This window comes from Sturnira hondurensis, unplaced genomic scaffold (assembly GCF_014824575.4).
Source record: "Sturnira hondurensis isolate 20B ecotype Veracruz unplaced genomic scaffold, ASM1482457v3 Scaffold0003693, whole genome shotgun sequence".
In the NCBI taxonomy this organism is placed as follows: domain Eukaryota; kingdom Metazoa; phylum Chordata; class Mammalia; order Chiroptera; family Phyllostomidae; genus Sturnira; species Sturnira hondurensis.
In genome coordinates this window covers 7,855,063-7,879,403 of record NW_028076324.1, presented here as the reverse complement: position 1 = coordinate 7,879,403, position 24,341 = coordinate 7,855,063, and the positions used below count along the sequence as shown (strand labels likewise).

Below are 24,341 nucleotides of genomic sequence, written 5' to 3'. Positions count from 1 at the left end.
TTTTCTGGTGGTTCTTTGTTGTTTGGGTGGAAAATGCTTGAAGGGTCTGTTAGAAGGCTGCTATTGTCTTCAAAGACCTGGAAATCCCATGAAACTTTTTTCAGGAATGCTGACTTTAGCCCTGGCCAGGTAGGTAGCTCAGTCGGTTAGTGAATCGTCCCAATATGCCAAAGTTGTGGGTTCAATCCCTGGGCAGGGCACATATAAGAATGAACCAATGAGAGCCCTGGCTGGTGTAGCTCAGTGGATTGAGCACAGGCCTGTGAACCAGAGGATCACGGTTCAATTCCCAGTCAAGGGCACATTCCTGGGTTGCAGGTTGGTTCCCTGCAAGCCAACTCCCAGCAGGGGATGCACAAAAAGCAACCATACATTGATGTTTCTCTCCCTCCTTCCCCTCTGAAGATACATAAATAAATAAAATCTTTAAAAAAAAAAAGAATGAACCAATGAATGAGTCATTGAGTAGACAACAAATCCATGTTTCTCTCTCCTGTCCTCGCTCTAAAATCAAGAAGGAAAAGAATGTTGGCTCTTCTCATTGCCACACTGGCTGCTATGGAAGTCTGCCTGGGTGGCCCTAACAGAAGAGCACAGGCCGGGCTACGCAACCCACAGACGTTTCTCACAAGGGCAGAGGCTCCAAGTCTGAGATCAAGGTGCCAGCAGGGCTGATCCTGGTGAGGGTCTCCTTCCTGACCGCTGCCTTGTTGCGTCCTCACGTGGAGACCAGCCCTCGCCTCTCCCTGCTCTGACAGGAACACCAACCCTATTGTGAGGGTCCCACCCTTTGACTTCATTTAACCCTGATCACCTCCTAAAGGTCTCCCATCCCAACACTATGCCCCTAGGGGAAGTGGGTGCTAGCCTACACCCCAAGAACACCACCAAAGCCAGCTCTTACTGTAGTTGTTAACTTGATTCTGACCATCCCTCCCTCCTGCCAACCCGGCCCCAGATCTGCCACCACCTCTGAGCCTGTCCCTTCCGAGAGGCGTGGAAATCTGAGCTGCTGCCAGTCTTGCCCGAGCTTCTCATAGAAACCAATCATACTCAGAACTGGTTTCATTTTCTTTTATTTTTTTTAAAAAAGCCCCTAAGTTCTATGGCTTCCAGGAAGCATCAGAGAAACGAAGTGCCATTTCTGTACACTTTGTAAAGCAACACCTAGATGCACACGCCGCTGCCAACGTCCCAGCGGCTCTGGCTGCCCACACGTGGCTGCCCGGCCCCTGCCGCACCTGTGGGCTGAGACGGGGCTTTAAGGCGCTTGTCTCCTGTGGCTCAGCGGCACTGGGTGTGGACACCAGAAGCCCCAACGCCAGGCAGAGCCCTGGCCCACTTGGCCACAAGAATGGCCGCCCAGGCGCCAGGAGCAGGCGGGAAAGAACACCTGTGGGCCTGCCGTGGGCCTGCCGTCTGAGCTTTGGTGCAGCGTTTTGGTTGGGATGCCGCCCCACCCCATCTTCCCATTTGATTTGGGGAGGCCCGGGGTGGGCTCACCCCTGGCAGCCACGCCCCACAGCTCCCCCTCGAGGAAACGGCCTTTGGACAGAGGGAGACAAGCTGGGCTTTATGACACTAACAGGGCTGGTGGGTGACGGCGCCTCCAGGTCACACTACGCACTTCAGCAGACATGGCAGGGGGCACAGGGAGGGCGGCCGCTGTTTTCTGTTCCTTGTTTTAAATAGTTAATGCTCTTGGAAGGGAGGACTAGACACAGGTGTAGAAATTTCGGCCAAAGTCTTATGTGAAGGAAGTAACCCACGTGGGGGCGGGCAGCTTGGGGCCACAGTCTATGTCCTGGCTGTGGGTCACCCGGACAAGCTCCCCCAGGAGCTGCAGCAGAAGGGTATGGGGCGCCACTGCCAGGGTCACTTGTGTCTCTGCAGCGATTTCCTCTTTCTCCTCTTGAAAAAACAGCAGCACCTGGAGTGGGAATGAGGGAGTAAAAAGTGGGCAGGGCAGGGGCAAGCTGGGCATGGGGTACCAGCTAGGCCTGAGCCATCTCCACCCCCAGATGCTACCCTGGGTCTTACTTGGTGTCATCTGCCACCTCTACCTCTGCGGGCGCTGTGATGGGAGCATTGGAGTGACCAGCGGTGGGGTCGTCCGTATTCAGCTCCCCGTTGGTAGAGTTCAGCGCCTAGGTGGGTGGGTAGCAGGAGAGTCACATGGGCCGCAATCTCCACCCCCCAGGGCTGCAGGTGTCCTTGGCCTGGTACCTCACCTGGTTTTTGCTGTACAGCTGGGCTTTGTCCCTAGGCTGAGTTTGCGCAGGCAGGTCGGTGTGGACTGTGCCGATGGGCGTCGGCTGCAACATGGGCAGGACAGGGTGCTGAAGTCCGGCACCGCTCTCCCCACGAACCAGGGTTTCACCCGGATCTGCACCAAGGCTCTGGGTGCCCGGGGCCTCCTCCATGTCCAGGCACAACCACCAGGTCCGGGGTCCCGCCTCCCACACCCAGAGGCCCCTACCATATGCAGGGCAAAGCCCCCTTATCCAGGGTCCTGCCCCGCCTTCCCCCATGCCCAGGCCCTACCCCGTGACATAAAGGGTAAAGGCCACACAACCAGGATCCCACCTCCCCCACACTCAGGGACTGCCCACATCCATGGGAATGTGGGGAACACCTCCAGAGTTCCCCACTACACCTAGGGTGACGCCCCCCTTGTCTAGGAACCACTCCAACCAGGCCCTGTCCCCACGTACCAGGGGCTTTCCCGCCCAGTCGTATTCATAGTCAAACACGAAGCCGCTGCGGTCGAAGAGGTCGGTGAAGAGCTTACGCAGGTAGTCGTAGTCAGGCTTCTCAAAAAAGTCCAGGCGCCGCACATAGCGCAGGTATGTGGCCATTTCCTCTAAGAAGAGCCGGTAGGGCTGGGGGTGGATGTGGGAGGGGGACACGCAGGGGAGGGGGCTGGGGGACAGGGAGCAGAGGCACTGAGGGGAGGAAGCACTGGCTGAGGGCCGCCCCTACCTGGGAAGCTCTCGCAGAGCACCTCGATGGGCGTGGCCCGCTTGGTGTCCCCAATCTTCTGGTAGCGCTCCTTGAGTGTGTCCGCCTGTGGGGAGAGTGGTCAGTGCCATTGCTGGGAGCTGTGACGCTCCCACACCCCCCCCAACCCCGTGCCCTGACCCACCTTAAGCCCCTGCCAGGGCAGGCTGCCGCGCAGAAAGTACATGAACATGTGGCCCAACGCCTCCAGATCGTCACGGCGGCTCTGCTCTGCAGGGGACGGCAAGTCAGCACGCTCCTCCCACCCTGCCAGCTCCCGCCTGTGTGCCACTTACCCTTGCCCAGGTGCGTGTTGATGCTCATGTAGCGTGCTGTGCCTGTCAGGCTTTTGTGCTCACGGTACGGGATGTGCTTCTTGGTCTCGGGGTCGATGTACTCCTTGGCCAGGCCAAAGTCGATGATGTGGATGGCGTGCTGCCGCTTGCTGCCTGGCCGCCCCACCAGGAAGTTCTCTGGCTTCACGTCACGGTAGATGAGGCTCTTGGTGTGCACATACTCCATGCGCGTGATCTGGGGGTGGGTGGGCCAGTGTCCCCATCTGCCCAGGCCCTGCACGGCCCTGCCCCCACCCCTCTCCCAGCCACAGTCCCATCCTGCCTCAAAGCCAGGGGTGCCACAGCCCAGCCCCGCACCAGCTGAATGGCGATCATGAGCACGGTCTTGAGTGTGAACGTGCGGTCGCACAGGTCGAACAGGTCCTCCAGGCTGGGCCCAAGCAGCTCCAGCACCATGGCGTTGTACTTCCCACATGGGCCGAAGTAGTAGACCTGAGGGACACCCTCTGTGGGCGGAGCACACACAGATGCCTTCAGGGGCCTGCGGCAGGCCCCCACTGCCCCTACTGCCCCCCACACCAGACCCACACAGCCCCACTGTCCCCATCTGGGTACCTGCGGTGCTGAGCTGCTTGTAGAAGCGGTACTCTAGGTGCAGCTGCGGTGCCCGGGACTTGATGGGCTCCTGGAGCAACAAGGAGGATGAGGGGAAGGGTTACCGGGGGCATGCTATGCCCCCTCCTCCTGCCCGACCCCACTTAGATGGGCTCCATGTGGGGACAGTCTCTGCTGTTGGGGGAAGAACCTGGACTCACCAATTTGATAGCTACATATTCATTTGTATAGAGATTCTTTCCTGTGAAGGAGAGAGGAATCAGCACAGCAGGGCCACCTGGCCCCCAATTCCCACCCCCCCCCCAGCAGGCAAGAGACCCTACATGACCTACCCACCTCCAAAAGGCACCTCTTGTTCCCAGTAGCCCCCCTCGAACTTGGCCTGTCCTCCCAGGTCCTGGGAGTGAAAAGGATACCCACAAGATACCTGCACCCCTTTAGGTCCCCACTGCTCCGCATGTTCACATCCCAAGGTCCCACTCTTACTGCTGCCCTCTCCTCCACAGCCTCCACCACCCCCCCACTATGTACTGCTGACCCCAGCCCCCCATCCCACCCAGGCACTCCTTCTAATCCTGCCTCCACCTATTCAAGCAGCTATCCCCACCTCCTTGGCAGGAACTTCCCCAACACGCACACCAGCGTGCTCCAATTCTCCCATCAAAATGGAGCAAAGACCCCAACTTGACCCACAGCCCTTCTCAGAACCCACTGCAGCAATGGGAACTGAGGACGTCCACGTCCTCTAAGTATCTCCCCCTTCCCTCATCACTCCACCCCTGGGGCCCTCATGGGTACAGTTCACTCAACGCCTCCACATGGGGCCTGCAGACACATGGCAAATAGCCGAGACCAACCCATATCTCCGCCTCTGGTCCCACCTAGTGGGTCCTCCCCACCAGTGGACCTCACCTTGCCTCCCTTTCCTGCCCACCTGCCATGGTTCGTCCCAGCACCTTACTCCCCCATCCTCCCCGTGACTGGAGTAAGGACCCCTGGCTATAACCCCACACCCACCCTGTAAGGTCTGTCATGACCTGCAGAGAATTCACCCCAGGTGCTCTGCACCCTCCTTCTGCACGCCCACCCTGGGACTGAGATCCCCACCCCCATGTCAACTATGTCAGGTGGCAAGACCGTCTCCACAGTGCTGGCAGGCAGGAGAGCCCAGGCTGGCTTCCGCAGGCAACAGGACCCAGCAGACCAGGGTAGGGGACCAGTACCCCTCAGGTTATACTAAGACCACCTGGGGCAGGCCTTGCTGAGCCCACCAACCAGGGTCTCCAGGTGCCCACCAAGAAAGACCTAATGTGCCCAACCTCATAGAACTGCACAAACGTGAGTTTCTGAGACTGATGAAGTCCAGCTTTCCACCTGTTCCCTTCTCTAATGCTAACAGAGCCCTAAATGGTCTAGCTACCACTGTGGAGCGACCTGCCACACAATCGTGCGTGGTACTTATACAATTAGCACTTTTAAAAAATCAGTACAGAGGTCTGTTATTTTTTTTCACCCTCATCATGCCATGAATCCACAGGGAACAGGTTCTGACAGCTCAGGCTCCTTTCCACAGCGCGCTTCTCGGGGTGGAGCAGGCTGGCACTTCAGTTGAACCCTGGTGCCTTTCTCTTGGCTTCCTCCTTTTTCTGATCATTTTCCTTCACTTGTTCAAGGAACTATCTTGACTCTTAGAGTGGTTAAATGCTCAATAGATACATTAATTCTCTTGGCAAGACTCTTGCCCTGGTTTGTGTACAACGCCTAGATGGCACGGTAGACTCTCCCAGTTTTGCCATGGGAACTTTCGGGGGGCATTCATTTTCGAACAGTGCCCATTCCCTCCATGTCTACAGTGCCGCCTTTCTTGCCGATTCGCAGGTATGGAGCCAAAGGAACTCCATGTTTTCTAAAAGGCCTAGAGAACATACAGCAGGCACCTCCCCTTTCCCTTTGTGTTTTGTCATTTTGGCGAATTACTGGAAGATGGTGGTTCCGGACAAAAAGAGAGCTCTTATGATTAGCACTGTTTTTAACCCTCCACTGTCCACTGTTGCTCAAGCAGAGAACCACAGCTGGCCTCTGTGCCGGTACAACCAGCAGCCTTGCTATACTGACCCCCCGCCCCCGACCTGCTTGCTGAGATTCCTCTCGCTGCCACACAGGCATGATCGGGGACTGTCAGCTGTAGTTCTTCTTTCCCAATCTTTTTACCCTTCATTTCCTCTCCTCACCACTGTCCAAAAGGTGCCCAGTGGTGTAACACACAACTTTTCATAGACACCAACTACCACAGGGCAAGCAAATCTCCTTCTTGTCCTGGTTCCTGGGTTTTGATAAAAATAGGTGTGCCTGCCGTGTTCCCTGTACCCGCCCCCATTTTGTCATGGAAGTTCCAAACACAGAAATACGAGTGAAAGAACTGTGTGGTGAACAGCCAGCCACAGCCTCACTGCCTAGATAACGACACAAACAATCCGCTGTCAGTCCTGTCATACGTCTATCCATCGTGAATCTCTGATTAGCAGATACGTTTTACAGCCGTCAGTACCAGCCCCTAAATGCTCTAGCCTGCAGGTTAGGTTCAGTGTGTACTTAGAGTTCTTGTTTGTCCCGTGGGAGGTGACAGTTACCTATGAAATGAACACATTTGCAGTGTGCCATCTAATGAGCTTTGGCCAACGCATGACCCTGTGCACCCCCTACCCTTATCAAGACATAGAGTGTCCCCACCACTTACACCCTTCTTGGTCTGCCCCCACCTGCACCGAGGTGGGGTCTTCTGGCATGTTCTCTCCTCCCTGGCTCCTTGCACATGGCGTGATAGGCTCAAAATTCCTGCGTTGAGGTGTGTCCATGGTTCCTGTTGACAGCTGAATGGAGACCTACCCCATCAAGGGACACACCCAGTCAGCAAGGGACACCTGGGTTGTTTCCAGTTTTCTGTTACAGCAGAGCTGCAGTGAACGTGGCCCACGGGCCTTTCTGAGGGCAGGCCGGGCACTTCCCCGAGTGTCCCTGGCTCACGGCGCATACATGGAGCACAGCTCAGGCTGGCGCCCTCTGTGCTCCCTGGCCATTTGTCATCTGCCTACGTAAAGTGTCTGTTCAACTCCCTTGCTCATTTTTCATTAGTGTCTGTCCTTTTATTATCAAGCTGTCATCCTTTCACGTACCCCAGACACCAGGGCTTTGTCAAATGGTGCTCTGAAAATATTTCTTCCTGGTCTGTGTCTTGCCTAGTCCAGCTCTTAATGTTTTACGATAAACATTTTAAACATTCATTAAGTCTAACTGATCCTTCACAGTAAATGGACATTTTATTGTGTCTCAGTGAAGAAATCTCATGTTTCGACTGCACATGAGTTCTAGGAGAGCCAAAGTCCTTGGAGTCCAGCCTGAAGTTAAAGTGAGCACACGTGTGTGTGTGTGTGTCTGTGCACACACAGAGGCACTGGAAGCCCGTGGGTCTAGATTTCTGAAGCAGCTCTGGCGCTCTGGGCTCTGAGAGGCTCACCAGTGCTCACGCGGCCAGTGTCAGCTGTGCATGCAAAAGGGGGAAGGGGCTGCAAGGCCTCGCAGAGAACGGCTCCCAAGGGGCTGTGGGCAGAAGGAAGATTCTGGAGGCCACACAAGACAGGAGGACACTACAGATGCAGTCTTCCAGAGCAGGGAGGCCTCCATGAACTCTCCTAACCTTAGAAAATGTCATTAAAACTTTTGTTTATTTTGAGAGTGGGGGGAGGGAGGGGAAAAAGAAAGGGAGAGAAACATCAATGTGTGAGAGACATACCCATTGGTTGCAGCTCACACCCCCCCAATCAGGGGACCTGGCCTGCAATCAAGGCATGTGCCTTGACCAGGAATGGAACTGGTGACCTTTCACAGCTTGCGTGACAGCCACAACAGCCAGGTCGTGAACTTCCCTAACCTTTGGCTAAAACCCAGAAGGCACACACGAGGCAACTCTAGCCCATAACATCTGCTTGCAACCTACCCTAACAAAGCCAAAATCAGTTCCTGATGGAGTCGAGATAAGTCGTCAGCACAAACCTCAGACTTAAAAGTCTGTGACATGTGGCACCCTTCACAATGTCCAATGTACAAAAAAACATCACTAGACACATGAACAATGAGGAAATGAGGGCTGTGACAAGAAAAAACAAAGTCAAAGGCACCACATATGTGGGCATTTTTAAAAAAGATTTTATTTATTTATTTTTTAGACAGAGGAAGAGAGGGAGAAAGAGAGGGAGAGAAACATCAATGTGTGGTTGCTTCTCGCATGCCCCCTACTGGGGACCTGGCCCACAACCCAGGCATGTGCCCTGCCTGGAATCGAACTGGTGACCCTTTGGTTCGCAGTCCGCCACTCAACCACTGAGCCACAGCAGCCAGGATGTGGGCATTTTTAACAGGTACAAGCATGCCCAAGGATTTAAAGAAAAAAGAAGGGCAAAATGAACAAGCAGATGGAAAATCTCAAGAGAAAAATACAGGAGTCAAACCAAAGTGGCAAATACTACGTATGAAATAAAAAATTCACTGAATAGTTCCAACAATAGACTGGATACTACAATGCAGGGAGGAAAAAAACTGAACTTCCAGCAGGGCAATAAAAACTGTCTAGACTGAAGCAAAGAGAAAAAGGCCAGAAGACCATGGAAAAGAGCTTGAGGAACTGGGAGACAACGTAAACACTCCTATCATATGTATAACTGGAATCTGAGAATGAGAAGACAGTGAACTGAGGCAGAAAAAAAAATGGAAGAAATAACAACCAAAGTTTTTTCCAATTTAATGAGAAGGTGTCACTATACAGATCCGAGAAGTCCAGTGAACCCCAAGGAGGATAAACCCAAAGAAAACCACACCTAAACAGTGCAGAATCAAAACCTGAAACCAAAGAAAATCGTCAAAACAAAGAAAAAAGACACATTAGATATAGGGGCATAACGCTCCACATTAGTTACCAAGGAAATGAAAATGAAATCCACAGACAGCACTTCATACCTACTACAAAAAAAAGCCTGACAACCCCAAAACGTTGGTAAGGATGTGGGGTACCCAGAACTCCCATATGCTGCCTGCTGACGGAAGTGCACAACCACCTCCAAAACTGACCCCGCACACTTCCCTGGCGACCCAGTTCTTTAACAAACACTCATATGCAAGGGCTGGAGAAGGACACTCAGGGCAGCTTTACCCACAACAGCCCAAATCTGGGCCCAGCCCAGCATCCCTGAGCAGAAGCAATGAACAAAATGCGGTGCAGTCGCACAAATGGACAGAGTAACAAAGAGTCACTAGCTACTGACACATGTAAAACATGGACACTCTCAAACACGCACTGAACAAAAGCAGCCAGCAGAAAATAACACAGGCCTCAATTTTCAAAAATATGTTTCAAGCCAAAAGCTGCTGTGCCCTACAGCCCCCAACACACGTGTCTGTGCTGGCCTGCCCTGTTCAGGCTGCTGCTCCAAAACCCCAAGACCAGGACCCATGACACTGGGTCCCCAAAGCCATACAGGGTGCCCTTCCCTAGGCTGCAGATCAAGACTAGGCCCAGGGACATGTATTCATCCTTAAGTTTGTGTGTGCGTGTATGTGCCCATATGCACACAAACATGCACACCCTAATGGGAAAGCATGGTAGCCCCATCCAGAAGAATCTGAAGAGGTGGCCACCATGCTGCTTGGGCCCCTCTGTGCAGGCCAGGCTAGGGACATGGGGCCACATGTTCTGGGGAGGTGCCTGGCTCTCCCTCCCCCACTGGTCTCAGTTACTGATGCGATGACCAAATGCCCACTCTGCATGCTCCTCCCACCAGCAGAGAGAGTTGAGCCCCAGCCTGACAGTATGTAGGCTCAGAAACTCCAAACCCAGGGATACTCACAGTTCCTGACAGACGAATGTCAGCAGGAGCTGAGCTTGTAACTGCTCCAGTTTAGACACTGGTGGCACCCACGTCAGCCCTCCCGTGCGTGACTCAAACCCCCCAACAGAGCTGGCCCTCAGACACACAGGGGCAAGGCCAGGAATCTACCCCCCTTACCCAACCTCCTCCTTGGGGAACAGAAACTTACACGTACTTACCTGTGTCCTGGTTGCAATAATTAGGGAGGCCACCTGCAAGTGGCTATGACCCCACTGGGCAGCATTCCCCCCACCCCATCCCTTGAATGCAAATGAGCGGGGCTCACCTAGCCGGAGCTCCCCGAAGTTGCCACAGCCTATCTTCTTCCCGACCCGGAAGTTGGGGCCCACCATCAGGACCCCAGAACTGGTCCCCGTGCTCCGGACGCTGTGGCTGGTCCGGCCGCCAGCCTTGGACATTCTCCGGCCCTCCTCCGACTCCCCTTTCCCTCCTTTCTTGTCAAAATCCATAAGTTTGTGGTACCCTGGCCTCTCCACGGTGACTCTGCTGCTGTACAAATCCCGGGTCTGTGGAGACCTGAGGTCGCAGGCGGCTCTTCGGGGCTAGAACACCATGGCACCTGGCGGACTCCTGGCTAGTGAGACGTGGGTGCTCGCAAGGGCCAGGCTGCAGCACTCCTCTCAGTGGCCTCAGGGTCGCATGCAGGAAGAGGACACATTCTGCTGATAGGTCCTGCTGCCTCAAATCTCGTGGCTCCCAGCTGGGGAGAAAACAGAGTCATGGGTTAGAAGACTGAGACCCACCCACCTACCTGCCCACAATTCAGCCCAGGGTCCAGAGCACAGCCCGAGGAGGCTGGCACAGTGGGATGGCATTCTGGATAGATAGCTGACGGCACAAGTGTGGCCTGTGACTTTTGAGGGGCAGGGGCAGAGGCCACCATGAATGCCACAGGTCAAGACAGTGTAAGATGTGCATTGTTGTGTGCTGGTCTGCAACACAGCTCAAGGACAACTGCACTATGAAAAGTGACAGTCAATCAAGTGACAGAGGTCCCAGAACCAGGAAGAGGCAGGAGCCACCCAGCACAAAGTCCCTTCCCCCAAGCCAAGGGGTCGTTCCTCTGAGGAGAGGAGAAGAGAGACCACAGAGCACTCCTCACTGATTGAGCACCTGGCCAGCCACAGATGTAATAGTGACTTGGACACGATAATACCATGAGGCTTGGGAGGCGAGGACCCCAGGGGTATATCTCAACTCATGATATGGGCCTTCCTCACCCTCAGGCAGGAACAAAGCCCTGGGAATGATGAAAGTGGACAGAAATGGGGAGCCTCCAAGAACCAGGCCAAGGACAGAGCCTGCTCTTGGCCTTTTCTCCAGTTCTGGGAATGGCAAGCCCCAAGCCTCAGAGACAGAGGGGCAGGCACTCCAGGGAGAAGAATCCTGGCCATGTGCTCATGGAGAGGAGGAACCACAAGACAGCAGGGACCCAGAGGCGTAGTGCACACATATACATTCCTGTGCTCTCACACATGTGTGTATACCCCGCCCTGTGCTTACACACCCTTTCCCCATGTTCACACACATGCACCCCACACACATGTCCACATCCTCCCATGCTTGGCAGTTCTCTCCCGAGGGGCTGCATGTATAACCAGGCACAAGGAAGTGCCTGACCTGCCCGTGACCCTTGGGCCTGAGCACAGCCAACATGGAGAAGGGATGTGCCATGGAAAAAAAATGAAGGTTCTACATACATGTCAGTCCTGGCACAGTGCAGGCTGTGGGGAGACAGCAGCCAGCCAGAAATGAGGATTCTGGCACACTTGCTGCCCCACCTGGGCCTACAACATGACCCCAATGACCCCTACTACAGGATGCCTGAGCTCCAGGTAACCCCTTACATAGGCCAGGTGTGCAGTCATTGGAAGGGAGGTAAGGGCCTGATTCCTCCCCAAGGACACCAGCCCCTGCCCCGTTCACCTCACAAACAGGAGCTGCCACCCCAAACCTAGTGGGCAGCAGAGACTCTCAAGGGCTGTGGGAGGTGCTGCCTCCCCACCAGCCACATGGGGGCAGTCTGGGTGCTCACCCAGCTGCTCTGAGCCAGATGGGACCTGCAGGGGGTAGCAAGAGTAAGCCATGCACTGGACAGTGGAGGGGAATGCTCGGAAGAAAGTCCAAGGCAGGGCTAGGGCCAGATTTGAATGCCCAGCCCAGCACACCTGGGTGGAAGCAGGTGACCTAAGGCCTAAGGGGAAGGAAGTGGCATAGAAGCTAAAAGTAATCACCCTGGAGGAGAGGACTTCCCATTCCTTGTAGGCCTCAACTGCACCAGCATAGCCCCCACTTCCAAGCCTCCAGCCTCCCCCAGAGGGAAGGCCCTCCAGGGGAGTGGGGTCCACGTGGACCCTCACAGCCACATTCAATTTTGTGCTGAAATGATCCCCAGTTGGCCCCTGGAAGCTGCTGTCCCACCCATGTCCACACTGAGAAAGTCTTGCAGAGAACACTCCACTTCAGGGCCGTCCGTGCTCCTCCATCAATGCGCACCTCAAGGGAGTTACCTGCCCTGTTCTTTTTGAGGTCCTCCATCTTGTCAGGGCCAGGGGATGGCTCCCCTGTGGGGGCCCCAGAAACCCCCTTCTCTGACCATCTCCAGTCAGTGATGTCACAGTCCCTGGCTGACATCACCAGCACAAACCCAGGGCAAGTCTGAGGGAGCTGTGGGCAGCCTCCCTCCCCAGGGAACGGGCCCTTCACAGACCACACAGTGGGCCCCACTGTGAGTACAGCCTGGGATGCACCCAGACTCAGGTGAGCCTGGCTGCAGCCCTTCTACACAACTCTGGACACACCCCTGCAGTGGGAGCCCACTCTGCCTGGGGACTTGGTGACACATAGAAGCAGGACCTCCTCCCCAGGATTCATCCAGGGCCAGCAACCTGGCACCCCAGGAGCCACAATGAGCTCCCAGTGTGCCACGCCCTGGTGTCTGCATACTGCCCCCCACCCCCACCATGCAGAGGGACACAGATGGGGAAGACATACCCACCCTGGGGCCATGCAACATCATGTCATGTCAGAGAGGAAGGAAGTGCCCCATGATGACTGCCTAGGAACCAGCTGCCCAACCTCCAGGGACAAGGTCAGTGTCAAAAAGGATTAAGCAGAAATGGGTCTTAGTGCACCAAGTTATAGACCAAGGGCCATGAGGAAAGGGCCCAATCTGGGAGGGTGGGTGGGAAGCGCCATCAGCAGGCAGCACAGACATGGCACTAAGCGTGGCAAGCAGGTGGCCTGAGATCATGCATCAGTGACCCAGGTGTGAGCACCAGTCAGTGCTGCCGCAGAGGGCACGCAGAGTTCCTGTCTGAAGTCCTGACTGGCCTGGATGGAGAAAAAGAGGCAGGCCTATGAGAAGGGACAGTTGTCACTGCACCCATCACGGAAAGGTGGACCACATGCGCCAACATTCTTAGGAGAGGGCCAGCGATTCACAGGCAGTGGTCACGAGGTGGCATGATGCTCCCACACAGTTCAGGAAAAGCAAACATGGCCACAGGTGGCAGTGAGCCCATGAGGAGCAGAGATTAGGTACTTTCCTTGCACGCTTTCAACAGACTTGAAATGTTTCCAAAATTAAGATTACAAAAGACAAGGTTGCTACTACAAACTCTGCCACCTCAGACCATGGCAACCAAAAACCAAGCACAACAGTCTGGGTCATAAAAGTGCATCTCCTGGACAGGTGCAGACATGGGAGCGCCCTCAGCATGTGGCAGCTCTGGAACTGGCTGGCACTGACTGCAGGCACCAGCTGTGACTCATGATGGGCTCCACAAGAACCTGCTGCAATGCTACAGAGAACACCAGAGGGGACGGAGTTCATGGGCAAATGTAGGTAACCTGGGCCGGGCCACAGGCCCATGGGCAGAAGGTGGGGGAGTATTGTCCCCTCCCACATTTGGGCACATCTGAAAATGTCCTACTGAAGAGCCAAGAGGAGGAATACAAGGTGGGCTGGGAGACAGCCAACAGGGAAAGCAGGCTCCTGCCCAGGGAATATGCTGCTTGATGACAGACACCGATGCCACCTGGGGCTTGTGCACACCGTCCTCGACAGCACATGTCTGGCACATGCCATTATCTCAGCGTGCACTCCTGACAGCTGCTCTCTCCCCACAGACACCTGATCAAGCCCTCATCGCACCTTACACTGAGGGATGTCCCAGCCCACGTGATGGTCTCTGGTAAGGCCAGACCCATCCTGGGTATTTCTGCTACATGGTGTAACTACACTTCCAGCACTGTATCAGTCCTTGGTGTGGGCTGAGATGTGTCCCCAATAAGACAGTTCCTGACCCCTGGTGTCTGGGCACATGACCTTATTCATAAATTAGGATGAGTCCAGTCCAGGCTACCTTCACAGGGAAGAGGGAAAACCACCTCAGCCAGAGGGGCGGGCCTAAGAGCAGTGCCGAGGGAGAGTCACGTGTGATCCTGATGGGGGCCTGGGGCAGAGACACATTGTCAGGGAAAACTGAGGAGAAATCCAAGTAATGAAGACTTCACTCATTTAATGAAGTCTCAGTCCTGGTTCATCGGCTGTGATGAAGGTACCACAATGACAGAGGGCACGTATGGGGCGTGGGGACAAGGCAATGTGCATCCGCTTCACAGTAATTCTGTGATTCTAAAACCATTCTAAAATAAAGTTTATTTTTAAAAACCCAAACCTACAATCTCCTCTGGTGGCCTCCTTCCTGCCCTTCCCTCAGGCACATGTGCATGGTGCCCACTCATGGTCTCTACTTGAATGTCACCTGTGAGGCCACCCTCTAAGCCCACCTCAACCCCACCCCTGAACCCTTCAGCCATGGGGCAATACAAGTGCAGTCACCATGCACCTGCCCCTTAACAACGAGCTCAAGGACACAGAGGCCTTCTGTGTGGCACCACACAGGGCCTCAGAGACCGGTGAGCAAGTAATATGAAACAGACCAACAGATCGCAGAGAAAGCAGGCAGAGCCACAGAAGAGGTACAGACAGCCTCCTCCCAGATGCACCGTGCTCTGCCTTTCCAGTACACACGCAGATTGAAGTAACAGAGATGCTCTCACTTCTCAGCCCATTGGGGTTAGAAAAGAAGTCACATTCAGTAGCAGTGAGAGTGTGGAGAATGGGGACTTTGATTTTTAAACAGGAACAATGACATTTAGGTAAATGAGGCTCTCTATCCAGGCCACACGACTGAGAGGAATGGCCAAAGCAGCACTAGTGACAGTCATGCAGTGCAGCCCTGTCCCCACCCTCTGCAGGGTTAGGAAACAACCCGTGCACAGAAAGGAAGCGGCAGATGGTGCAGCCCCACAGAGCTGTTCCTGCAGGTGGGCAAAAGCCCAGGAAGCGGTCCCTGGGGCTGGGCTCCATGGCAGTACCCATCTCTCTACCCTTCCCAGGCCTGAATCCACTTTCCTTCCTCCCTGTGAGCACGGTGAAAACAATACTCTTGCATTTCCTAAACTCAGCCACGGTGGGGGAAAGGAGGATGGGGAGGCTGCTCTCGGCCTCTGGCCTCCAGCCTCCCTTCCCAGAGTTGTCAAGGCGGGGTGGTGTGAGCAGATGCAAAGCTTGGGAATATACAGGGTTGGAGACTTCACAGCTGGAAACTCACGTGTGATCCACGTTGAAGGAAATGAAAGGGCCCCCAAGACACATGCACACTGGCCAGAGTGCATGGAAAGCAATACTGCCTAGCCCCCAATTTTACTGGGGTGGATCACCTACAGGGGCTGGCCCTCCTCAAGGGACCTGACCCCTTCCAGGATGGGGACAGGGTCTGCCAGCTCCCTCAGGGTAGAAGACACCCTTCAAATCAGACATGTCACCCAGAACTGGACACATCACTGGACCGAGGGCCAGGCCAGGAGGAAGGCCCGAGTCAACACCAGAGATGCTAGGCAGCTCTCCTCCCAGGGCAGGCCAGCCTGGGCCCAGCACGCCCACCTAGGACCTCATACCAGTGCCCCCCACAGGCCTCCCTCCTAGACTCCATCACAGAACCCTCACCCAGGGCTCTCAGAAGCACCACTTCAGGACCAGACTTCAACTTGGCTGGAAGCTGATAGGCAGGAGTGGGCACAGCCTGGGACAGAGGAAGCCCACGGCCATTTCCCAGGGGACATAGGTCTATTGTGCCAGGTCCCCTTTATAAACAACTGTGTTTTCAGGTGTCTGGAGGGATCTCAAGAGTGAATGGCACCCACCCCTTGGGTGCTGAGTGGTTGTTCAAAAGCGGTCTTTATGCTCTGCTGTGAGGTTTGCTTTCTTCAACGTGCACGCCTTGTTTTTGCTACTTAAAAATACCGAGAACAGGATGTTGGTTTGTGGTCTCACTTGCCGGGACACCAGGTCCTGGTTCCTTCAATCACTTGAAGACTCAGACATACCTCCCTGAGAGAGCAGTGAAGGGTGTCTGGCCACGAAACCTGCCATGGCCAAAGGCCACAGGCTGGCATGCTGTGTGTCCATCTGTGAAAGCCTCAAAGTGCAGGACCCTGCATAGAGTGGCTGCAGTGACTGGGGCACCAGGACCGGCTCAGAACTTCTGACTTTTTGGAAAGTGCAGAGCAGCCGAGAGGTGGAATTCTGAGCACTGCTCAGGGTTCCCAGACACTGAGAAGGCAGAGGTGCCTTGATAAAAGGTCAGAGCCCAGGACAGGACAGAACCGGCCTGAAGAGAAGCCAAGGCACGGACACTGAAACATGAATTGGGAGGGCGGGGGTTGAGGGATGTAGAGAAGTGGAACTTCATCTGTGACAGACAGGATATAAAATGGTGCAGCCACTGTGGAAAATGGGCAGCAGTTTCTCAAAAAAGTTCAACACAGATACCAATAACCCAGCAACCCAGCTACTTGGTGGGCACCCAAGAGAACTGAAGACACACACCTACGGAAACCTGTGCATACAGTGCGATTTACAAAGGCCAAAAGGTAGACACAGCCCAATGGTACATCACCTGCTGAACAGATAAACTGCTCTATCCATACACTGGAATATTACTCAACCATGAAAAGGAGTGAAGCTCTAACGCTCACTACAATGTGGATGGACCTTTAAAACGTGATGCTCAGTGAGAGGAGCCAACACAAAAGGTCATACAATGTGTGATTCCATTTACGTGAAGTGTCCAGAACAGACAAATCCAGAGACAGGAAATGGATTCCTGGTTGCCAGGGGCTGGGGAATAACTGCTAAGGGTTCAGAGTTTCTTTTGGGGTGATGGGACAATCTGGAACTAGACAGACACTGGCTGCACCACACTGAATATACTAAAAGTCACTGAGGTGTCCACAGTGAATTTTATGATCTGTGAATTATACCTCAAATAAAAATGGGAAGTATATAGTATCTCAAGAAAGTTGTTTAAAAGTCACAGTGAGCCCTGACTAGGTAGCTCAGTTGGTTAGAACATTGTTCCAATATTCCAAGGTTGTGGGTTCGATTCCTGGTCGGGGCACATACAAGACTCAACCAATGAATGCATAAATAAGTAGAACAACAAATCAATGGTTTTTTCTCTCTCTCCTAAATCAATGAAAAAAATTAAGAGTTAAAAATAATCACAGTGAGTGTGGCTCCAGCTGGCAGCCTGGAGAGCAGGGTTGGTCCCTGCACAGATCGAAGTTCAGCTGGCACACAGGGTGACTGGCAGAGCCACACCACTTGCCCTTGGGGTCGTGTGGAACAGGCTTCTGTCACAAAGGAATCAGAGGTGTGTACTCACACAGAGTAACAGGGACTGAAACTGGCCAGACAGCAGGGAGAGGAGGAGGGACTGACTCCTGTCGGCGTGAGAGCCTGACACCAACATGCCAGCCTCAGCCCTTCCCAGAAGCCCCGACTGAGGCCTGAGGGTGTACAGAGGGCCCCCAAACCAACCAGGACAGGTTCGGACCCTGGGTCTAGGAGCTCACATAGCATACCCAGTGCTTCAAACCACCAGGATGACTGCATGTCTCCCACTCACATACGGGGCTCAACGAGCCCAGCCTCCCTGGGCACACCCTCCTCACACTGGTGGCCCAAGCAGCACTGGTGACCAGTTAAAGACCTTGAGACCCCAGAGCTGCCCAGTCCTGTCTCTGGCCACAGATATGACTATGCAGCTGTCTCATACTGGTGAAGAGGCAGCACCCCAAGATCAGCCCTGGGGTGGAACAAGCCCTAATGCCTAGAAGGCTGGATCAGAGTCACCTGAGGTGCAGCTAAAACCCCAGATTTCCAGCACACCCCAACATGCTGGGGCAGGTGGCCAGGTGGGGCCTGAGGACCTATGCCAAGCAACTGGGCTAGGAGCCACCACTTAGCTGTGAGGTTCCACCTCCCACCTGGCCACTCAGCCACCCACCTCGAACCTAAACCCGAGCCCAGCACATCCATCCAGGCATAAATGTGGCACCCCATTACCACTAAAGCCTAATAAGTAATGAACAACTTCTAGTGTGTCCCATGCAGTATTTGGGCCATATTTATACCAAGCAATTTTGGGTTGTTTATCTGAAACTCAATTTGGCTGCACACCTACCCTGCTATATCTGGCCATACCTCTAGGAAGCTGCTCTCGAAGCTGCTCTGCTCCTGGCTCCTGGCACCTGGGGCTAAGGCCTATTGGGGGGCACACAGCCCACAGCAGGATTGACAGATCTACCGGCAGGACCTGCTGGTCCTAAGGACACCATTTTCTACTCAAATCTGTGTATTTCTTAAAACCAAGCATTTCCAATGAAAATTTAATGTCCAAATACTGATGAACTCTCAGTGTAAAATACACACTCAAGAAAGAATAAGCTCTCACCCATTACATGTTTAAACATATTGAGTTAAATAAAATGCATTAAGGTGACTTTCACTGGTTGCTTTTGGCTTCTTAATGAGGCTATTGGCATACTGGTAAGTACCCACCGGACTCATATCTGGGCTACCATTCTTGCCAGGGATCTTGAATACCTGTCCCTCCCAAGCAATTGTCACTGCCCATGAGCCAGGTACCATTGTGACCCTATCAGACAGGGAAATTCAAGCCTGGGACTCAGAAGCACCAGATGTTCCCACCACAGCCCACCAGGTGAGGGCACAAGCCACAAGGTGCACTGGGGCCAGCGGAGCTGGACCTCCTGCTTCAGAGAGAGTACAGCAGAGCAGCTGTCTTGTCCACTGTGCTATGCTCTCCTAAAATAGGTAGTGTGGTCTCCTAATCAGCTCCCTGCTGTCTCCTGCTACTTAGCAGGTGTCCAGAGGAACAGAGTACCCCATCTGTACAGGAAGCCAGAGAAAGCAGGGCCACAGGTGTAACCCACCCGACAGCCTGGAGGTAGGAACAGGGCCAGGAAAATGCAGAGGAGCCCAGAGGCCTCATTCCCAAGGGCAGAGCAGCGAGGCTGGGGGCACCAGCCCCCCTCACTCACCTCCCCACCTTCTTCCTTAGCCTTCCAGTTCCTGGAGGCAAGAGCAGGATGTCCTTTCTGGGCCTGACAACCCTCTGTGGTTGTCATGACTAGATTTATAGCAAGGAAAACCCCGTCCCTGGGAGGTCCTTGAGACCCAAGGCGACCTCACTCACTGCATGAGCAAGGCTCCGTAAAAACCACTCCAGGAACCTTTCTAGAAACAGTGAGCCCCAGAGCTCTGTGCCAGTCCCTCTGGGAGGCCGCAACCCGTAATGCTCTGTGTGGGATTCCTACTCTCCCAGGCACCTGATGCACTTGGAAAACCTTGAGAGGCACTGGCTTAACTGAGGAATAAGTCTAGAACCCCGCCCACCGGCCTCTGTGCTGATCGGCTTTCTCCCTACTGGGCAGTCAAGGATGCTCCCTGGGGCGACCCCTGGGTGCCTGGGTCCATCATATGCCCACCAGCCTGGTCCTGCCAGGACCACAGCAAGCAGAGGCCCCCATGACAGACAAATCACACTCGCCAACTCAGGGTTACCTCCAAGACAAGGTCCCCATGAAGGATGAGGGCCCTACAGTGACACTGTCCCAAAACTCCACATCCTGAGAGAGATTTCTGGGTAAGTGAGGGTTACCTTTAAGCACATTTTATTTATTTTTTTTTATTTTTTAAAAGATTTTATTTATTTATTTATCTTAGAGGGGAAGGAGAGAGGGAGAGAAACATCAATGTATGGTTGCCTTTTGTGCATCCCCTGCTGGTAGTTAGCCTGCAAGGAACCGGTCTGCAACCCAGGCATGTGCCCTGACTGGGAATCGAACCGCGATCGTCTGGTTCGCAGGCCTGCGCTCAATCCACTGAGCTACGCCGGCCAGGGCTAAGCACATTTTTTTTAAAGAATCTGAGGTGAATTGTGGACCAACATAAAGTCACGGCACATAACACCATGTTATACACATTTGTACCTTCTAAGCAGCAACCACCTGCTCCAGGACCACCTCGGACCCCACCGTGGCCCGGGACAACTCAGGGTGACAGGACTATCTTGGGCACTTTGCTTCTGCGAAGGTCGCAGTTATAACCTAGGAGCTGCTGGTGGGAGAGGCTCTGAGGAGGGCAGGCCCAAGGACCACGGGGACTCTTCCAGTCTTCTGAGAACATCCTGCCAGACCACAGGTTGTGAACACAAGGCCCTCAGGCCGAATCTGGCCCTCCATTTTGTTTTATCCGGCCTGGCACCTTTTTTCTATCCGGTGGCAGCACCAAGCTCCTTGCCCCCAGATTAGGAGTAGTTAACATTTATACAGTCTTAAAACTACGTTCAGCCCTTTAAAGGCAACAGCGAGGCTGATGGGGCCCCCCGTGAAAATCAGCTTGACACCCTTATGCCAGACTTGCTTCTGGAGGGGGACCTGCTACAAGGACAGAAGTCCTGCTCTGCATAGCAAGTGAGCCCTGCATTCTCTGGCCTTCATCTACAGGGGTGGCAACACCCCAAGTAAGCAGTGCTTGCCCTGCCCTCAACAGAAACCTCACACCTGCACAAGCGCTGCCATGCATGTCCTCCCTCCTCATCTACATGCTTCTGCAAAGGTCGCAGTTATAACCTAGGAGCAGTCTGTGTCCCACACCTAGTGCGCTACTTCAGTTGACTCTGAACGCAGGCTGACAAGACCTTACAGCAATGAGGCTCCTTTTTACCATTACTCGACCTCCAAATGCAGATGCTGCTGAAGTCCTAGACAAGAAAGGACCTGGGCTGAGGGGGCTGGCTTAAGTGGGGGAAGGCTCTGAGGAGGGGCCCTCACATCGCCCTAAGGAATTTTAGGGGAGGGGACCCTAGTCAGGATCTGGAGAAGGTCTTAGGTGACAGCAGAGACAGGTGGGGACACAGTTGGGCTGGGCCCCAGAACCATGGCACCCTGTCAAGAGGCTTTGCCTTGCTCATCCATACACTGAGGACTCAGGAGGGTACCCAGCAAGGCTCTACAAAGCTCCCAAATGGGGAGGGGACAGATGCAGAGCTGCCTGAGGCAGGGGGCTTCCAGACCATCTAGGCCTTAGCTCAGGAACCCACAGAGATGTCAGTATAGACAACACCACCTGCAGGGACAGTTCCCACTAGGCAGCCAGGACTCAGGACAGCAAGGCCTCCACTAAGCATAACAGTGGCCACTGACAGAAGACAAAGCCCCCATTACTGTTCCACCACCAGAACCAGATCCCAACCATGTGCCAGGCTCCTTCACAAGGACCTGACTTCCCCTTCAGGTTTAAAACAAAGGTAGTCAACCCACCCCAAACCACCAAGGCCTGAAGTCTGGTGGCCCCTGGCCACACTATAACCCTGTGCTCCGCTACAAAGGTGCCCCCGCCTCTCCTGCCCCACCCATTCACCACTGGGTTTTCAGAGCCCAGAAAGGATATGCCAAGACAGGGACACAACTACACTGATGAAGAACCCTGCTGCTCCTGAGATGGCCTGGGGCAGCTCCTGGGGACCCAGAAGGGACAGCAAAATTAACCATGGGACAAGTAGTATCCGAGGGCAGATGCCTCTGTCCCTAAGTTTAACCTCGCAGGAACCTTGCTCAGACCTACCAGTAAATCCCCAAGGACACAAGTGGCTCCACAGCTGTCCAGGATGCCTCTCGGCTGGCCTGTTTCCCAAATTACTGGCTGGTGTGCTGGCTCCCCCAAAGAGCACATAGGAAGGGTGAGTACATAGGAAGGTTTTCAGTTTTAAAAAAACCTCACCTGCTTCCTCTTGCTACCCAGAGAAAATTACTACATAATCAGGACAAGAGTCAGATGGAGCCAGAACCAGCCATTAAGGCAGTCAGTCTGCACAGGGTGGCTGTCACAGCACAGGAACACCAAGAGCCAGGTAATGAGATGCCCGTCATCATCTGCTTCAGAGAAATCAGAGGGACTGGAACCAGACAAGAAGCTACTTTACAAGAAAAGGGCTGACTGCCAGTGGTGCACAGACAAACCAGACCTGTGACGTCCCTGCTGCTGGGCTGGAGAGTCCAGCCAGCTCCTTGTACAGAGCCTCCCCATCCCTGCAACATGATCACATCTCCACCTGCAGCAGACGCAACTGGTCCCCTAGCCTGGGACTGGGCCCACCCTTAGCGCCCCAAGCAGCCCTACTATTCCATTCCTGAGGCATGGCCAGAGAACCCGAGGGAGCAGGGGACAGGGGTGTGTGGGCAAACACTTGGGCCCTGGAGATGAGCATCTGCGGATGCTGCACCAAGCCCCTGCCCATCAGCCTGCAGGGCCCAGAGTGGTTCCCTTCTCAGAGAACAATTTGGTAGAGACACAGCAAAAAACAGAAACTAACTACTGGCAACCACAGCAAATTTCCCCCTTCCAAACCTGTGGGCTTGGCTCACAATCTTTTCTTCACAGGGGTGACTCTATCCCTTGCAGTGGCACCCCTTCCCCAACCAGAGCAGCTCCTTGGCAGGTGGTTTTCCCCTTGATGGGAGCCTTTCTACCCCCCCCCCCCCCCACACACACACATCTCATTCCCATGGACCTGGGCTGGCAAACGCCAAGGAGCCTGTGCGTGCCCCCCATCCCAGCAGGGTCAGAAGACCCAGGGAGCCAGAGCCATACCAGATGGAGCACCACGGGATGGACATGCTGCCACTCCTGCAGTCCGACACTGGCCAGGCCTGGGTGCCCTTGTGGAAGCAACTGGGGAGAAAATGCCAGACTCCACCTACACACAGGAAACCCTCCAGGGCCATTTTCTTCCAACAATACTGGGAATAATTCAGCTGCCCAGAACCTCCCAGGACGACAACCTCGACTAAAGTGCAAGGCTTTCTCTTAGGCCCCCCCACCACTAACCCCCAGAAGAAAGTTGGGGTAGAGGGGGCAGGAAAAGCACTGTCCCAAGCAAGGCAGGAATTAGTGGTGGGATGGGTGTGGCCAGCAGAAAAGGTGCGCAGACCTCCTACCACCCCTTTACGATCTGAAGCCTTTCCAGACAACAAAGCTGGTGGTGAGGGTGGAAGGCCGAGGTCCAAGCCAGGCTGAAAGCTGGCAGTTCCTGAGTAGCACCCTGCAACAGGTCACCCCAGTTGAGGCCCCTCCTTGCTGCACACCCCTTGCCCACCCAAAACCTTTCCTCTGGGCTCTCCCTGAAAAACCTTCAACACCACAAAAGAGAGGGGAAATGTGTGATACCGTGAGTAGGGACGCAGGGGTCCAGGGAAGAGAGTTGGGGGAATGGGTGTAACGGGGAGTGCGCAGTGAGCTTAAGCACTGGAAGAAGGTGGGGTGGGGCGAAGTGGAGAGTGGGGGCAGCAGGGTCTGGAGTAATGAGTTGGAGAACACAGCTCGGTCTGGAGCCGAGGGGTCAGTGAAGGCATCTGAGCCTAGAGAAAAGGGTCAATGTGAGCAGCTGGGCCTGGAATGTGAGAGGTGGCAAGGTCTAAGTTTGGGGGTCACTGCGGGGGACAACATTGAGAGAGTAGAAAGAAAGGAGTGAGAAGTAGGAGTCTAGAGTATGGGGGTCAGTGGACTGTAGGTTCAGTGGGGTCCGAGTGTGGTATGGGGGGGGTCAAGGAAGTGTTGGGGCAACATGTTCCGGATTGTGGGGTCAGTGGGAGTTGGAGTTAGCAGGGCTCGGAGTGCGGGGGTCCGCCAGTGGTACGGACCCAAAAATCTGAGGTGCGGGGGTCCAGAGCGTGGCTTGTAGGGAAAGCGGGGTCCACTGGGTGTAGGGGCGGCGGGTCCAGGGTCCGCGGGGGTGGGGCCCCAGAACCGGGCGCGTGGCCGCGGTAGCGGGCGAGGGCGCGCGCGTCGTTACCTCTCCGCCTCCGCCGGGGCCCCGCGACCAGCCGGCCGAGCTGGGTGGCCCAGGCTCCCTCAGCAGCGCGGCGCGGGCCGCCGCTCCGGGTTTCGCTTTCGCTCCGGCTCCGGCGCCCGCTCGAGCCCCCGCTCCCGCACCGCCGGCCTCCGCATGTTGGGCGCGGGCCGTCCCCGCCGCGCGGGCGCCCGGCTCGCCCGTCTCGCAGCGTCGCCGCGGCCCGCGCTTACGCCACCAGCGTCGCGGGGAGGGCTCGGCGC

General features: G+C 54.8%; 1 protein-coding gene across 3 annotated transcripts; it reads right to left on the bottom strand.

Annotated features, from left to right (window-relative positions):
- Nucleotides 1-1,060: 1,060 nt before the first annotated feature.
- CSNK1G2 (casein kinase 1 gamma 2) lies at nt 1,061-24,341 on the bottom strand. 3 transcript variants are annotated; one of them, XM_037042424.1, is made up of 13 exons: nt 24,082-24,341; nt 10,116-10,550; nt 9,073-9,150; nt 4,112-4,152; nt 3,912-3,981; nt 3,654-3,802; nt 3,297-3,531; nt 3,146-3,231; nt 2,983-3,067; nt 2,715-2,863; nt 2,232-2,315; nt 2,041-2,147; nt 1,061-1,930 (listed from the first exon to the last, which is right to left on the bottom strand). In XM_037042424.1, the coding sequence occupies exons 2-13, from the start codon at nt 10,297-10,299 to the stop codon at nt 1,876-1,878; spliced, it is 1,323 nt and encodes a 440-aa protein (XP_036898319.1). In that variant the 5' UTR covers nt 10,300-10,550; nt 24,082-24,341; the 3' UTR covers nt 1,061-1,875. The 3 variants fall into 3 exon arrangements, with proteins under 3 accessions (XP_036898319.1, XP_036898320.1, XP_036898321.1); XM_037042425.1 differs by lacking the exon at nt 9,073-9,150 and having other exon boundaries at nt 24,082-24,338; XM_037042426.1 differs by lacking the exons at nt 9,073-9,150; nt 24,082-24,341 and having other exon boundaries at nt 10,313-10,424.

Coding starts and splice junctions, on each gene's coding strand:
- CSNK1G2 (XM_037042424.1), bottom strand. CDS start 10,299: ATGGATTTTGACAAGAAAGGAGGGAAAGGGGAGTCGGAGGAGGGCCGG. Junction 4,153..9,072: donor TCTCCAGCCCTTGCATATGA/GTGTTTGTTAAA, acceptor TCTCCTTCACAG/GAAAGAATCTCTATACAAAT. Junction 3,803..3,911: donor CAAGCAGCTCAGCACCGCAG/GTACCCAGATGG, acceptor CTCCGCCCACAG/AGGGTGTCCCTCAGGTCTAC.